The 17791-nt window shown below is 35.3% G+C and overlaps 2 protein-coding genes across 2 annotated transcripts; both read right to left on the reverse strand.

The window, feature by feature from the left end:
• Window positions 1-5101: 5101 nt before the first annotated feature.
• On the reverse strand, window positions 5102-11556 carry LOC112528385 (putative E3 ubiquitin-protein ligase RF298). The gene is made up of 4 exons (XM_025139402.1): window positions 11484-11556; window positions 11204-11248; window positions 8749-10926; window positions 5102-5803 (listed from the first exon to the last, which is right to left on the reverse strand). The coding sequence occupies exons 3-4, from the start codon at window positions 10915-10917 to the stop codon at window positions 5279-5281; spliced, it is 2694 nt and encodes an 897-aa protein (XP_024995170.1). The 5' UTR covers window positions 10918-10926; window positions 11204-11248; window positions 11484-11556; the 3' UTR covers window positions 5102-5278.
• Window positions 11557-13556: 2000 nt separating this feature from the next.
• On the reverse strand, window positions 13557-17114 carry LOC112528731 (probable 2-oxoglutarate-dependent dioxygenase ANS). The gene is made up of 3 exons (XM_025139771.1): window positions 16471-17114; window positions 15571-15892; window positions 13557-13994 (listed from the first exon to the last, which is right to left on the reverse strand). The coding sequence occupies exons 1-3, from the start codon at window positions 16956-16958 to the stop codon at window positions 13770-13772; spliced, it is 1035 nt and encodes a 344-aa protein (XP_024995539.1). The 5' UTR covers window positions 16959-17114; the 3' UTR covers window positions 13557-13769.
• Window positions 17115-17791: the final 677 nt, after the last annotated feature.

Below are 17791 nucleotides of genomic sequence, written 5' to 3' on the forward strand. Positions count from 1 at the left end.
GGAGCGTTCAAATGCGAACCCTCTCCGTTTGTGTAAACCGTGTGAACCAATCTTAACCATCCATTTTCTTGATCAATGGTCAAGATTTGTAGGCTTTATTTATGGAAATTAAAAAAAAATAAAAATAAAAATTCAATTTATTTAATCAATAAGGGTATAATGGTAAACATAATTAACAATTCCTAAATTCAAATTTTTTTTTGAATTTTTTTCATTACATTTTCCACATGAAACTATTTCGTTATATATTTCACTTCAATCTATCCCATTATACACCCGTTTCATTAAACGTATATTTCAAAAAGAACAAAATCCAATATGCACTCGTTTCATGACCATTCTAACAAAAGAGCGGTTCAACTTCTGATACAATGCATCATGTATCATGATGAAAGTAGTGCATTAAACTAGCTATACTTTCTTAACTTTTCACATGAATCTATTTCATTAACTGTTTCACCTCAATCTATTTCATTAACTCTTTTAAATCCATCTACTCCATAATGCACCCATTTCGTGATACGTTGATTTCAAAAGTAACAAAACGATTTATGCAACAGTATCATGACTATTATAACATCTAAACGCAACAACTTCATATACATTTTTTCATGGATCTCAATGAAAGTAGTTCATTAGATTTCGAGTTTGTTACAACAATGAAAACGTTTCACTATCATGAACCGATTTCATTAAGTATTATCCACCGAAATCTTTTCACCTTCTCCATTAAAAAAAATTGCACAAGCACTGTTACTGCGATACATGAACTATCATGAATCTATTGCATACAACTTCATATTTTTAATYGTACAAGATACCAGAATCCTCATTCCATTGCAATTTCTTAAAATTAAAGATTTTAATAATATATTACAATAAAAGCTTAAAACATTACCATGTTTCAYACTTTCTCCTAATAAATTTGCCTTAAATAAAATATATTACTAACTTCTTTAATTATCAAATTTTTTTGTAAAATGACATAAATAACCTTATCAATTAAATTTAATTAAAAATAAATGGAATTATCTTATTGGTCAAACTTGGTTCACACGGTTCGTAAGAATTGGACGGTTTGCATTTGAACCTGCCCCTATATATATATATATATATATATATATATATATATATATCATTTTACGAGATCGTGAGAACATCGTTTTATCATAAACAATCACATGTGATACTATTATTCCAATACATGTGATACTAAATCAAAGATGTCGACGACTTTTGACGCGATCTAGGTTGTAGGCTAAGTCCCCCTTATACCACTAAGCCCCTTCACATGTACTATCACATCTGGTATATGTGTTATTAACGTGATAATATAATCCATCAAGACAATTACATGTGATATTAAATCATAGACGCAGACAACCTTTAGTGCGACCTAAGTCGTAAGGCACGACATCCATACGCCACTAAGTCCTCTCAAGTGTATTATCACATGTGATAAGGATGTTCTAGTAAAATGGAGGTGTTCTCGTTTGAACCTCCGCCTAGGTGAATGTCTTAACATGTGGAGGTTCAAACAAGAACACCTTCATTTTACGAGAACGCGAGATTATCCTTATCACGTGTGATAATACACTTGAGGGGACTTAGTGGTGTATGGATGTCATGCCTTGCGACTTAGGTCGCACTAAAGGTCGTCTGCGTCTATGATTTATAATTTGATTCATGCAGTCGTAAACATTTCTTTTTGAAGAATAACTTCTTAATAGCATCACCAACAAGTTCATTAAAACGAAGATCTTGATGATTATAATTTTAACATATTCTCTAAAACCTTCTTTAAAATGGAGAAAAAGAGTTCTCCAAGTTTGGAGAATTTCACCCTCCAAAAATTTGTTGGAACAAAAATCTCCATTTTGAAAAATTTGTTGGAGATGTTCTAAAAGAATTAATCGTGTCTAAAAATGAACGTCTTTTTATTTGAGAAACATGATCTCAAAAAACGCTTTTAAGGGTCAGTAGTTTTTTAAGGGAGACTTTCGTTAAGAAGCTTCCAAAAATATACATTGTTTATAAGGCGAGTTAGAAAACTTGGCATATCAAAATACGAAGTGAGACAAGATGTGGACCGAGATGTTTGTGCCAATGCATAAGCAACCTCAGTAGCTTGTTACCCAGTAAAATGAATAGAGACGTATTCATATTGAAGGAGTAACCTATGATACTCATAAACCATATCCCTAGATCTTGTTTCATTGTCTCTGGGGAATTAACAGTTGTAATCACAAGTTCTGACATTCGATTCCAAAATCCTTCTTTGAACCCTGAGGGTGGTCGCGCTCGTCATAGCTTAGCTTCCAAAAGGCGAAGGACCTCACATTCCCTTACAAGCAGAATTTCAGTATGAGTAGGAGTTTGAGCAACCATGAAAGTCCATTAGCATCCTGATTACTAAAAAAACGAATAGCCCAATAAAGAGGTTGCTTTCAAAAATTGTCACATTTGTATTGTATTTTAGAAAGTCGAGCAGGGGTTTATGCCATAGAGAACAGGAGTCAAAGCTCAATGTCGGTCCTTCATGAACTCCAAGTTTTATGGGAGTCAACAGAACCTCACTTTACGATAATTTCATCCCTGTTGGTCGATAGACGGTGTAAGAAAACTATTGTTGTTGTACTATGAATAGACAATATAAGAAAACGATACATTTCTTAATTAAGAAATCTGTTAGTTTAACACTTAATGTTTATTTACGCTTATTTTTTATTTAAAAACAATCAATACAATTAAAAACGACTTTTTATTTACGCTTCATTTTTATTTATTTTACACGAGTTTATTTATTTATGGTTTATTTTATTAGCTTAACAATCAATATAATTAAAAACTTTTAGCTTTATGTACAATTCATTTTTATTTAACACATTAATATAATATTATAAAAAGGGGAAAAAGAATATAATACTATTATTTATTCAATTTTTAGTTTTTTAAATCTATATATTGATTAAATATTTCATGTATTTTTTGTAATTATTACAAATTAATATACCTCATTAATTGATCTAACTTTTATGTTCTTTTTTAATTATTATGAATCATTATATATAATTGAAATTTTTATGACAATTAAATACATTTAAATATACATGATAAAGAAAATTAATGAGAAGACTCGATCATATTTATATTTTTTCCCCTCATTTTGATTTATTTTTAATCTAAACTCAACACGGTTAATTTCTGAGCATTTATTTTTTATTGCATAAAATAGACATATTTCTAAACTTTTCATTATTTCTAACATTAATTCAATAAAACATTTTATGTTATTTTATTTTATTAATAATAATATATAAAGCAAAGTTGAAATCCAAGTTTAATGAAAGACTATATTTCATATTTTAATTTTCTCTTATATTTAATGTATTTTTAAATCATTAGAAACCATCTCTGTATTAAGATAGTGATAGAAAGAGTACCGTGTTACGTGTCTGAACTTCAAATAATTTAGTTTTTACCATGTTAATGCATCACATTAATTGTAAAACCTTTTCATTTTTCTTTCTAATTTAAATCGATATATCATGTATATATTATCAAAATTAAAATTTTTATCTTTCATATTTATATTTTCTTTCATACATTTCTTTGTTAGAAAATCAATGTACTTCATTAATTGATTAAAAAAATTTATATATTTTTTATTGTTATTATCTTGAATCGTAAATTAAAGATTTTTTTGATTACAATCAATACACATTAATTCTCATTTCTATGCATTTTTCGCATGAATTATTCAAAAATGCTAAAAGAATAATTGGGTATTTATACAAATACTCTAATATGTCATTATTACTCACAAAATGGGTAATAAAATCTCCAGTTTTATTTCCTTTCTTTATTTATTATCATTCATGTGGTCACTTTTTCAAACATATCAAAAATTGATTTCTTTTTTTAAAGTACCTCACTATGATATATGTTATTATGTATATATGTTCATAGATTTACAACAACAAAAAAACTTTGTAGATTAAATATTACATGTAAGTTTTCAATATATATGAATGTGTGCAATATATGTTCATTGATTGGACATAGTATGAGGGGTACAAAGTTTGCCATAAATCTTTGATGAACAAATCAAATATAATGTCTCCACCGGAATATGCATATATCTAATATATATTCATAATCATATTGATCAAAATCAATCTTTAAAAACCAAATTAAGGATAACAATTATCCATACACTCAAATTCATCATTGTTAAAATTACAGATGAACTTGCACAATCAATGTAAACAAAATTTGTATTTTTTTTTCTAAACTAAAATATCACCGCAACACGCATTACCAGACACTAGTTAAATATAAATAGGATCTGAGACAATGTCTGACTGGTTGTTTATTAATACAAAATACAAATTCGGTATATATATATATATATATATATATATCGGGTAAAAATCTTACTTATCTTAACAGTCAATCGATAAGATTATCAGTTATCAAAATAACATCTTATTCGATAAATGGTAACCGAACAAAAATCACACTTGCTAGGATGGTAATGTTGTTGATAAAAACCATGTCTCTTACCTGATAAAGAGCCAATAATAAATGTTTAATTAATCAATAAAACGTGATGACTAAATAAAAATTATAGGCTCTTCTTTTTAATGTTTTTAAAACAAAAATCAAATGAAAGTAATCTCCCTCCTAAAATAAGAATTAAATAGAAGTACATTTTTCTCCAATAAAAAATGTACACGTAACTAGAAACGGACAAATCAGTGAACCAATCAGTTACCGAACCAGTTATAATTTAGTCCCGGTTAAGGTAACCAGTCCGGTCCCTTTAACTGTTAACCCGTCCTAATTACCCATCTCTCCAACGTGACGCATAGTCAATCGAAATTAGTGATGGCCAAACCGGCCTGGACCGACCCGGGACCGCCGGAGGACCAGAACCGGGACCTGTTGAAGGACCGCCGGTTACAGCACGGTTACACTTTTCGTCGTTTTTCGGGACCGGGACCGGTTATGACCGGTTAAAGAATTCATCAGGCCCGGGACTGGTTTTTGGCCATCACTAATCGAAATCAATACAAACCCGAGAAAACCCTAGCCCATGGCTAGAAAAGATGTCTTTATTACATAAAACCCAAAAATAGACTCACTTGTTTTAAGCAATCATAATAGCCAGCAAGCTCAAATGTCCAAACGTTTGTAAATAGGCCAATTACACGCAAAACAAAATCAAGCAAAAAAAAGCGATTATTTTGCGAACGAAAAACTCGACCGAAATACGTCAAGAACGAGCATAGCGTACACAAATACGGCGCTGGATGGGTCCTCTACAAGAAGGGCAGTCTTTCATTCCTTGCTTTTCATGAAGCTCGTTGCATGTTGTACACACGACTTGATGGGCACACGGCAGGAAAACGACACATGTTTCCTCCGACAAACACATAACACACTCTCGTTCGCGTTTCACACCTCCACCACGGGAGCCGTTGACCGTCTTGGAGATACTATAAAGTGTATGAGATTCCTGTTGGGAAGGTGAGGTTTTGGTGTCGGCTAATTTACTAGCGTAACTTCCATCTCTTAAAGCGGCTATTTTCAAAGCATCGGCTTTTAGTCTCAACAAAGAGATTTCCTTCTCCAGTTTTTCGATATCTTCTTTGTATCTTTGCAGATTCTTATCTGCTTTTAATCTCGTTAAATCCTCCCTCAATTTAGCCGAAGCTTCACCTTCTAGCCGTCCTATCCTATACGAATTGGCCTGGCTAACCAATTCTGCTTTTGCCTTTTCTTCCTGCTTCCATCGGGCCTGCAATTAAATTAATTTTTGGGGATGAAACATTCAAATCAATGGTAGCTAGGAGAAAAAAAAAAAGTTTACTACTGTAGCTTATATGATTATCAGGCTGGTTCAAACGAGCTCCGTAAATATTTTGAGAACCTAGGACCAATTATTCATGATGAATGGCGCGATAGATATTCATGATGAAAGTCGCTCATAATAAAAATACATGATATTCATAATGAAAATGCATGAATACGGGGTTACTCATCATGAATATACATGAAATAGTTGGTTCCCGGGATCTCAAAATATTTATGATTCCCATTTGAACCTTCCCCATATGATTATTAAGGTATAACTTATAAGTATGTCGCTCGATAAATCTTTTTGTTTGAGTATATAATTAAAAAAAGAGAAAAAAAAAATTAAGTACACACATGCAAGTCCTAAAGCAAGAAATTGGCAACGATTTACCTCAAGCAGTAAGGTAGATCTTATATGCGAAATGGTTGCGTTTTACTTGCAGGTGGATAAAAGACTGGCAAAAGGGATAACAACTAAATACGGGAGAGTTTGTAAAGAACTTGTATTATTTCATTAATTTAAGTTTCATGATATCTATTAACACTATATAAATTGTGCATATTATTATTTGACAGAGATGAAGTGAGCTCCTATAAATGAATCATCTTTCTTTAATTTCTCTATAATCATGTGTCTGTTACACAGCTTCTCACATAACTTCACTTTCACAATGTTGATTATTGGCACCATTCTAGAATAGCTCTTGGGCGTGTTGCTCCATTGGCAAAGGGCCCCGGTGAATTTGCTGAAATACACAACAGGTTCAAGTTCGAATCCTGAGGGAGACAGGCTTGAACCCCTGCGCTAGCTGAGTCGGCTCCGAAATGCCTCCTCACAAGTGGTTCTTAGGAGGCGAGGTTCCATGAGGGGCAGGTCGGGGTTGCCAGTAATCAGCCTTTTTTGCTCAAATTCTAGAATAAATCATTTCAAACTGACTTCCTACACCATGATTCTAGACTGAAACCTAACAATCATTTATGCTGAAGAAACATGTTCATACTGCACGTCATGTTTTCCAGGAAATAAGAACTGAATTTGCAACATGCCCATGTCCCTTAAACCTCAACTGCCAGTTTTCAATCTATATACATAAACAAAGAAAATTCAAGGCCTATCCTAACAGGGAGGTTGGCAAATATCACTTTGGATACTTGATAGCAAGGGAGCATCTATATGAGATGTTAGACCTCTGTTTTAGATGATAGAAGGGTCAATATATAAACACACAAATGAACCAGACAAGAAGAGCTTCAACCATGGTCTTACCTGCTAAGGATCCCAAGGGGTCACATGAAACCATATTTTGACAGATTTCAGTGAGACATCAGAGTAAATTTATAGAATATAAACATATAGTGGTCAAATTTGGACAACTAAATTTTTTGAGCCCATAACATCCATGAATGCTTAAGTGCCTTTCTTTTGGTTTGACTTATGGTCTTGCTCATTTGTCTGCATGAATGGTGAATTTGAATTGTTGGTGATGCCGGTTATAGTTTATTTCGATATTTGCACAATATAATAATTGTGCTCAGTGCAAATTGGTGCTACTGTGACCTTGTTCATTGAAGAAAATTCTAGCATTGATTCTGTTAGAAGGTAATTTAGCTGAACACTTGGAAAAATTGTCATTTTGCCTAGCATCAAGATATTACTGCAGTAGTACCAAAACTCCAGCTCTGTTTGACACTCTGAAGTCTAAACTATTCGTTTCTTTCACCAGGCTAATTATGTAATTTCAGGCTAAGGGTAGTAAGCATTTACATTCTCCACATACTTGTAGGATTCGAATTCCTTGATCAATGGGATGCTTGTCATGTGCAGACACTAAATTAGTCATACATTCTGAATTCTAAAACTTATCATTACCGTTGCATAAAACTAGTTTCTAACAAATAATATTCATTATCACAACCAGCCATTGAATTTTTTACATAACATAGTGAGTGCAATACTTTTGAGCTTTGGCTCGTAGCAGGCTCGAGGGGTGTAGCAAGCAGTGTGGGTAATTGTACGTCAAACTTCTTCAAGTTCTTCAAGTAGCCTATCCTTAAACCATTTGTTTTTCTTCAATATTAGAATTTTTGTTACTTTAGGACATACCTTTTAGTTTACAGTTGGGAAACCAAACTCCAAGAATCCTGGCAGAATCACTAGTTCTAAACACTCAAGGGGCGTTTGGTTTGATGGAATGGTTTTGAGGGATTTGGATTTTGTGGAAGGATTTAAAATTGGAGGGATTTGGATTTGGAAGGATTTTAATCTTTGGTGTGTAGGATTTGGAGTGAAATTGAAATAAATAGTTTATAAAAACAAATTATAAATAATTAAATTACCTTTTTATTTTTTGATTATTACAAAACAAATGTTTTTACATAGAAATCCTACGAAATCCCGTGAAATACCAACCATACCCGTGGGATGTCAAAATCATATGATTGAAATCCCGGGATTTCGAATTTAGGAAATCCTTCAAACCGAACACGGGATTGGAATGGAATTCAATTCCAAATCCGATCCAACAAACCAAACGGGACCTCAGATCCTGACAAGGAACAATATTCCAACTTCCTCTAAGTTTTAAACATAGCTCTACATACGTTAGGGATCTTCTAGAAACACTCAATGTACAGGTAGGTCAAAAAATGACTTTTCAAGCTAACAAAGTTGTGGAAGGACTATAGTAAAAGATGTTGCCCTCTAATACCAATACAATCACAGACTGGTTAACATAGAGAACCCACTGTATTCTTAAATTTAGTCAGAGATCAGATGTTAGTAATTAGTTCTTCAGGATGCATCTTATAATATTCTTATCATTAGTTAAAAGAAGATGGAAAATGACGTCAGATATACTAGCTATTTCCTGCTTAGCATGAACGTACCTCAAGTAGATCTTGCTGTTCTTTAGCTAGTTCAAGATCTTGTTGTAGCTGTGTCAACTTGCGTCTCTCGGTTACAAGCTCCTCCTGAAACAAGGTTTTTAGCTTCTCCCAGGACTGAAACTGCATCAGTGTCTTTTTCTCTCTCTTTGATACCTCTTCACAGCTGGCAGCTGACTCAGCAGCCCTTAAATTTGCAGCCTCCATCTCATGCCTCAGATTAGAATTCTCCATCTTCAGCCTACGCACAGCAGAATTAGCTCTTTCTACTTGCCCGCTGGCCTTGCACAAAGCATTCTCCATTTCTGAAAGCTTCTTCATGGTGTTCTCCTCCAATGTTTGCTTCTCCTTTTTGAGCCTCTCTACTTCTTCTTTCTCTAGCCTAAGTGTCTTCAGCTCAGCCTTGTCTTTACCCAGTCTACGAGCAGCTTGCATAACCTTCTGATTAGCCCATTCTGTCCACTCCTGCAACTGGTTCTGCAGCTCATGCACCCTTGGAACCAGCTTCAAAATTGTTTCATCCTTTTTAGCATGTGAGATCCACTGCCGGAATGACTTATCATATGGTATGGCAGAAAAACTAGGATTAGAATAATCAGGCATTGGAGCATCATTGCCTTTTGGTGGGTGTGAAAGAGATAATTCAGTTTCGGCTGCTAATAACGCAGGAGGGCTATCTACTGAAGGCAACATAAGTGGGATGCTGGTTTGTGGTAATGTAGAAATGCTATTATCAGCAGTTTCTGTATTAAATACTGAAGAAGAGGGGAGTCCAATTTGTGTGGAGCCATTATCGGTTATATTGTCCTGAGGCAAACCGATCCCCACCCCCTTGCTCATTTTCAGAGAGAGATTTTTAAGATTGATGCCGGTAGATTCTGAAACAGACTTTAGTTTCTTATCCAAAAGTAAACCACCAAAGTTAGAGAGTTTTCCTGCTCTGGAAGCCCCTTTAGAACCATATGTACGATAGCTTTTCTCCAAATGAACCGACTTCTGTCTCAGTATAGATTCTCTCTTATTAATGCCAGTTATCTTTCTACCACCTACAACCTTTTCTTCCTGGTTTTGGGATGAGGGACTGAAGGATTTACTCATCATCCGATATGTAGAGTCACGGTTCTCTTTCTCTGATGCAAATCTATTTAAAACAAAGGGAGCCTTTGGTTTTGATTGAGGAACTTCTGCCTTAGTCGGTGCCCCAGACATAGAATTATGTCCACAAGCTATAGAGGCCATCACAGGTGCTTCTAAAGGTGAACTATGGGCACAAAGGGAAGAATGAGTAGGTTTACAGGGACTCTGAGGATTTCCTGTACTATTAGCTTCCTTCTTTAGTTGTGTTTCAACAGAATCAGAGATACAACCGTTTGAAGCCCCATCACCAACTAAACTACACAATGTCTCGCTATCCATGGTGCAAGCATGAGAGATGTTCATGTCAGATACCAACAAGCACCACATTGCATCCCCAGTGCTGAAGAAAGGCCTGACTTCACGAACGACGCAGACCAGTTCGGCCAATATGTACTTCTCCATCTGCTGCAGATCTTCAAAATGATGCTCCCTCGATGAATCAACCTCTTGGCCATTTCTAAGAAAAACCAAAGTGTTGTTGACGATGTTTGACACAGCATCTTTACAACCATAACAAAGGCCAGACCTTAAGACAGCCTTAGTAGCAACTTCTTTGGTGTACCCAAAAGAAACTATTTTCTTGATGGCACTCTTGAAAATTGTATCCAAGTTTGCTAGAACAAGTTCTTCTAGCTGAGATTCAGTAAGGTCACTCCAATCAGCATCATGATATTCATCACTTGCTTCTATCTCCACTCTATTATGATTACTCCCAACCTCAGCTGATCCTACTCCTACCGAGCAAGAGAGCCGTAGGTCAAGTTCAACAGGATCTGTATTCTCATGACTGAAACTGCACATGTCACACCCGTTAGAGTGCTCTTGACTCACAAAATTTTCAGCAGAAAATTCATAACGCAGATAATCATTCTGAGACGGAGAAATTGTTTTGTTTGGATCAGTTAGAGGAGGCGGATCAGCTCTGAATTTCCTCTTATTCCTACTTCCCTTTTCCTGTACCAACATAGCAGGTGATACCTGACTGGAACTAGTACTATTATCACTACACGATTTTGCAACAGCTGAGGAGGCCATTCTTTGCAGCTGCAAAACAAAAATCTTCAATAAAATTCCACAACTGATAGGACAGTCAACATTGATAAGAGTTAAGACAACTCCAAATAAGATGCTATGCATATGTGTTCGCGTGCATGTTGTGTTTGAATACCCAATTGTTCTTGACAAAAACTTCAAAAGAAAAAGAAATTTCATTATGCGTGAGCAATAAACACTAATCAGATCAATGAGATATATAAAACAGCTAAAGCATCACAAGACTAAAAACAGCATCGGAAAACAAAAACTGAACTGTAAGCCGTACCGGATGTTACCAGGAATCGGAATCAACGAGAAAACAACTTAGTTTCTGCAGCACAAACACAACAGAAAAAGACGATTCATAAATCATAAAATTACACTTTCCTCTATTGCAAAGATTAATTCGATTAATCAACATATACAAACAGATATAAAGATCGAATCAAAGAAAGCAACAACAACATCATCAAGGAGAAATCGAGATCCCCAACAAGTGTGAGAGGAGATACAGAAATAGACATATCTAGAAGCAAATTGACAATTTCAGGATGATAATCGCATACCTTTTCACGATCGAGATTATACCGATTTCAGCTAATCAGGGTTCGAGCAAATCGAAGTTTCAATCTCTCTCTCTCTCTCTTCTTTCCCCTTGTTATACTTGGAAATTTTCTTATGTTTGTTTTACGAAAAACTCTCCTTTATTTTGGCTTTTTTTCCCCGTTATCTAATTATCTCCATATTCGTCGATTGTTAACGTTTATTTGGGTAAGTGTTTAGGGATAACATTCAATTAATTATCAGATAAGATTTAATCTAGCAAAACGGTATCTTATACAACAATTTACTTGATAAGTATTATTTGTGGTAAGACTCTCGGTCCTTCCTTTTGCTCTTACTTGTTATTTATCTTTGTCATACATCTGGTAAAGTAATCTAATTTGGTAAATGTTTACCTGGGTAAACAGCTCCTAACTTGTTTATAATCAGGTGTAACAAAATACTTATCGGGTAAGATTTTCGATCAATAAAATAGATTTTTGGCAAAACATTAATGACTTGTTTATTAGTAGCTTAATGAGTTTAATGAGACTCACATTTTATTCGATCAGCTATATTTGATTGTTTGGTATTGGCTTAATTATATAGAAAATGACTTATTCAATAAACTTTTAGGACAGAGCTTTATACAAAAAGCAAGTTTTTTTTTTCCAAACCTACTATTCCCTATTAAAAAGCATGCTACTTTCATCTATGAAAAAAAAACTTCCGAAGTAAAAACCTTCTCAATCCATACACAATCAGTAAACCTCCAAACTCAAAAGTCTAAACTATTTAATTTATGACATTAAAAAAATATATTGTAAAATGAAAGGAATAATATATGTTTTTTTATGATAATTTAACAGTTATATTTTATATAATTTTTTCTTGTTGGCTATGGATGTCTAGACCAACTTATACATACCTTGACTAATCTATAGACCTGAAAAAACAATATTAAAAATCCTCAGTAAAATTTCAATATTGTTATTAGGTGTTCACAATTGGTAAAATCGTGTACGCATAACGTTTCTAATCAATCCATCATTAATTCTTTTCTATTTATAAAAGTTAGTCTATGAAATGATACTTTAATATGCATCTCTCAAAAAATTATAAAAATTTATGATATAAAACAGTTCTAAGAAATGTACCACTTTTTATGCTCGGTTATTCTTAGTAGTTTAGGTTCGGTGCCTATTGGCAAAGTGGTCCACACCTTCTTTCAMGTACATTACGTTACTCAAGGCAACATAGCAGATTTAGCGTTAGGGTGGAAGAAAGATGGTTATCAATTCAAGGACATAAGTTGACCCTACTTTTTCAAAGTAAGAAGGGGTTATAAGATTCCTCAACCCAATGTTCAAGTACCCCCCCCTCCCCCCACCCCCCCGGGGTGGGGGATACAGTTTTTATCTGGTCTATGTACCAAAACTGAGAATTCCTTATTCTTAACATAACATATCTGATCTTGGCTGAAAAATGGTTACCTATTCAAAGACGTAACTTTTTTAGGGTAAGAAGGAACAGATAAAATCATAGGCCAATGTTTAAGTATCAGGAGGCACTACAGTTTTGTATAATCATAAATTCCATTTTGTATGATTATACAAAATGTCTTGAATCCTTGGAGGTCTCGGGTTCTTTTTGTGATTCCACGAGTCCCACATCCGCACTTTAGTCGAATGTTGCCCCGCTCAATATGAATGTTCTCTTTATTTCTTTATCAACAAAGACCACTCTTATGAAAGAACAATCGACTATCTTATCTTTATCTATCGTCTTGAATAACCTATTTATCGACCACACACCGTTGAATACATAAGGGGTTGTTTGACAGTTGCTGAATGGTTTGGTACAGAACATTAAGTGGTCAGAATAATTAAGAAACTCTCGTGATATAATGCAAAATGAAATATAATTGTTTGACAATTATATACAACGAAATTAGGGTGCTGAATGGTTAAAGGAGATCCATGATACAAAATCATTCAGAGGGTTTTAGAACCATTAAGAGCCAGATTTTTTTTTGCCAAACAAGATTCACCTTTTAACAATTCAGAGAATGTCTTTTAATGAAACTATTAAAAGGGTAAACAAACAACGTAATCCACACCCTTTGAGACATTCAACAATATCGTATGAAACTTTATATCGTGTTCCATAAAATCATTTCGACATGGAATGACAGGAACCAAGAAGGAAAAGTTCAAAGTCGACTTATCTACAAATGAGATGCACAAAAAAGCCGAAGCCCTATATTTTAACATGAAAAAACAGTTGTTATAACCATTTCCAGAGGCAAATTAAATGAGGAGAGCGTCGATATTCCTTTTTCCATTTGGGCCTTTCGTGTACCACGAGGAAACATAGTCACCATATATAACTTGACGATATCGAGGAGGCTTGAACGCCGGTGATACCGACATTGTCTTGGCAGGGTCATGGAATGTAGCAACCGAAAGCCTTGCTCTATTGGCATTTGTTATGGCCCGATGCTGAGAACTCTTGTAAATTCCATTTGTTATGATCTGCATTCAGGACCCAAGTTACGCACTGATAGAACCGAACAAAACTAAACCGATGAACCCAATACAACCCACTCAAAAGTAGGGTGGGGTTGAGATGTATGCAGACATGTCCTCTGCCCCAAAAGTTAGAGCGGTTGTTTCCATGAAGACCTGACTTGTGCAAAAGTATAAGTGATAAGTGTAACCTTAGATAAATAAGAATCTAGAAAATCTTTCATCTATCATTATAGACGATGAGAATCTTATCTATGGAAGTCGAACATGAACTCTATTTATGTTCATTATTTCTATATCATTTGTTCTTTCTTATTTCTATCAATTTACGTCTACCTTGCATTAGACCTGAACACGAACACCCTAACACTTGAAGAAAAAGCATCATGACCGGAGGACAAGGGCGTTAACGGAAATTCAAATATGTTAATAAAAACAAAATCATGTATTGTTACTAAAAGATAAATTCTTAGAGGTTGTTTGGTTGATTTTCCATTAAGTCCTGTACGGATAAAAGTTGTCTATGTGGATTAATCCGTCTGTATTTGGAAGGTTTTTGTTTGAGAGAGTTTTTTCATAGATGGAAGGAGCGTGTTTTTTAATTGGGAGGCCCAGGTGTGAAAAAAACTTGGCTTTCTGCATAAAACTCCCCCCCTAGAAGCTTACTGAATAAGCCACTTTCTATATCATCAAGCCATTACCAAACAGTCTTGTATAGCTGACCCAATACGTTGCGAGTCCCTTAAGCTCTTTTAACTGCTAACAAACAGGCCCTTAGTTATGCCAATTTTACTGTGTCAAGTGTTCTACTTTAGCTACTTTGTAGCTTGTTCAAAGTTCAAACGAAATTTGGCCCGCAATTTCACTCACGAAACGTGTTCATTGATCCGGATATTGGCAGACCGATGTGGTCAATGCAAGTTGACCAGATTGCTTATTGAGCTTATGCTATCTTGTTGTCAACTTTACTTTAAGTTGCACACATTTGATAAAAGATAAATCCAAACAACAAGAAACGCATCACTTGGCCAAACAATAAGATATAAGTGTGCAAAGAAATTAGCATCATGCACTACAACAAAATCGAGTTTTGTAGGACCCAAAGGTGTTTTAAGTGTCCTCATAGATGACTTTATAGGACCAAACCTTTGTGTGTGTTGTCCTATCTAAAAGTGTTGTAATAAGTTTATAGAGCGTCTTCACAAACTTTTTAGGTTACTTTTGAAACAAAGTGTACTATTAGCCCTTTTATAAGACACTTTTACACATCTTTTTTATAGGAAAACCTGTTTTATAAGACATTTTTCTTCAAATAGTGTCCTATAAAAAGGCTAATAGGACATTGTCAAAAGTGTCCTAAGAAGCTTTTTAGGACACCCAAAATAAACTTATTACTACACCCTTAGATAGGACAAGCAAGTGTTTGGTCCTATAAGTCATATAAAGTAGTCTATTAGGACGCTCGGACATTTTCTGCCTCTAGCTTGCAATTCAGTTGGCAAAGGGGGTGAGTGACTTTGCCCAAATAAACCCGATTTTGTTGTAGTGGGTACTACTAGATATATATATAAACAAGTATTACCTCTGTTTGATCACCCAAAATCACTAAGATGGCATGAGATACAGGATCAACAGTAACCCATTCACCATCCTTGGATACTTGAAGACCTGCAACCTTGTCTTGGATGAGAAGGGTGATGAAACCCATATCGGAGTGAGATTGCAAGCCAAGGGTAAGTTCAGGCTGAGGGCATGACGGGTAATAACTGATAGTGATGTTTTGGTACAATTCCCCCATGGCCTCTTCGATGAAGGAAGATGATAAGCCTAAGCTAGTTGAGATTAAGCCCAAGAGCTTCTCAGCAAGGACCTTCATTTGATCACTGTACTCTGCAATAACTTCCCTGGTAATACTTCAGCATTAGAAATGTAACAAACTCTACTTTCTTGAGCGACCAAAAGAGTAGAACATATTGAAACAGGGTGAAAGATCAAAATATGAAACAGAATTATGTCAGAATACATTATTTTGGTTTTATATGTTCGATGAAGTAGCGATTGTGTGATAAGGGTTTATTATCAGTAATTGGGAAGTTGGTGTATTTTAGTCAATTTATGTAGCTTATTAGGGGCAACTTGTCTACTTTTGTCTTGTCCGGTCCTAGTCGTACCAAACACTAAACAGATAACTTGTTCAACCAATCTTGTCATGTCATATCCAGACTGCACCTACCCTATTGTCTTGTCCTGTCCAATCATGTTTGCATACCAAACGCTACCAAAAGGTACTTGGTCTTCCATCCACTTTATTGTTCCCTAAGCCTAATTAGGGTTCCTTACATTCATGTAAACAGATGTAAACCCCAAGATCAATTTATTAAATGATTGAACTAACTAGGGGCTGTTTGGTTCATTGAACTTAAAGGATTTCAATGGAATTGGAATGGTGTTAAACAATGAAAATAGGGATTAGATGCTAAACCTGTAATTAGGAGGGGAATGGGGCCATCGAGAAAGATGACGCCGAGAAAGAGGGAAAGTGTGATGATCAAAGAAATCTCTCCAATCTAAGACGGCATCGTCAGATGCAACTAGCATGCGACTTCCGTAGCCTTCAGAAGCAGGAGAATTAGGATCACACGAGTAACGAAGCTTTTCCGCCATGGGCAGCTCTTCAAAGAAGGAGGTACCAGCTTTCCTTATTTCATCCAGCAATGCGATAGGAACACCATGGTTAGCCACGTGAAAGGCGCCCCACTCTCTGCAGGCTCGCCCAATCTCCTCACACAGAAGGTTCACATCCTTGTCACCGCCAAGGTCTATCATGGGGATCTTATGATCAGTGGCGTTCCCGTTACCAAGTTTGCTAGGTCGGTTCTCCGGTGGTTGTATGTACTCCGGCGGCACCACTACTTTTCGATCCTCTTGGGCAATCGACTGAACTCGGATTGGCGCATCGGCAACTTCCATCCTGACACTAACAAACCAGAACACTTTGCACACAAAATCAACGAATTCGAGAAAACGTCCTGATCAGGTAGTCGCCGGCGTTCGCAAGAGTGGAGACTTGTATACCTCAATTCCGATTTGAATATCCCTTTTGGGTTCCGATTTACAAACGCATGTTAGGTAATTTTGTTCGGAAGCACGTTTTGGAATTATCGACTCAACAAAACCGACGACATTTTGACATTAAAAATATCAAGGTTCAGAATTTTTTTTTTATTTTAAAGATTTCTCACTTTAACTCAGATTCTCACACATTAAAAATATCAATGTCAGGTACAACACCATCCATTCCTCGGTAACCAATTTAGTTCTGGTATTTGGCTCTATCCAGTAATGGGCTCTATCCACTTAGTATAAGGCTATTGGATGCATCCTATGTCTCCTATTTGGCTTGACCTTAGCCTTTACGACAACGCCATAGTCATTAATGGCCACCACGAGGATATCTCAACACCCGTGGTCCAAGTGTCGAGTCTAATTCAAAATTAAGAAAACTCGTATCATGTAATGGGTTCTATGTTTGCTCGAATGGCTCGACTCGATTCAACTCTACTTCAAAAAGTTTAATCGAGTTTCCGAACGAGTCGAGTCAAACATTGGATAGAGGTCATGTTTGCATACCTTCCCTCCACACCCCTGCATTTAGATGAGATATATTCGCCTCGTTTGTTTAGGTTATTTAAAACTGAAATAATCCATTTTTAATAATTAATTTGATACTAATTACAACATAAACCAATAATGGATAAACATAAAATCACTGATGTACTCTTATTTTATCTGTTACCTTCTTA

This window comes from Cynara cardunculus (assembly GCF_001531365.2).
Source record: "Cynara cardunculus var. scolymus isolate 2C chromosome LG 15, CcrdV1, whole genome shotgun sequence".
NCBI classification, from domain to species: Eukaryota; Viridiplantae; Streptophyta; class Magnoliopsida; order Asterales; family Asteraceae; genus Cynara; species Cynara cardunculus.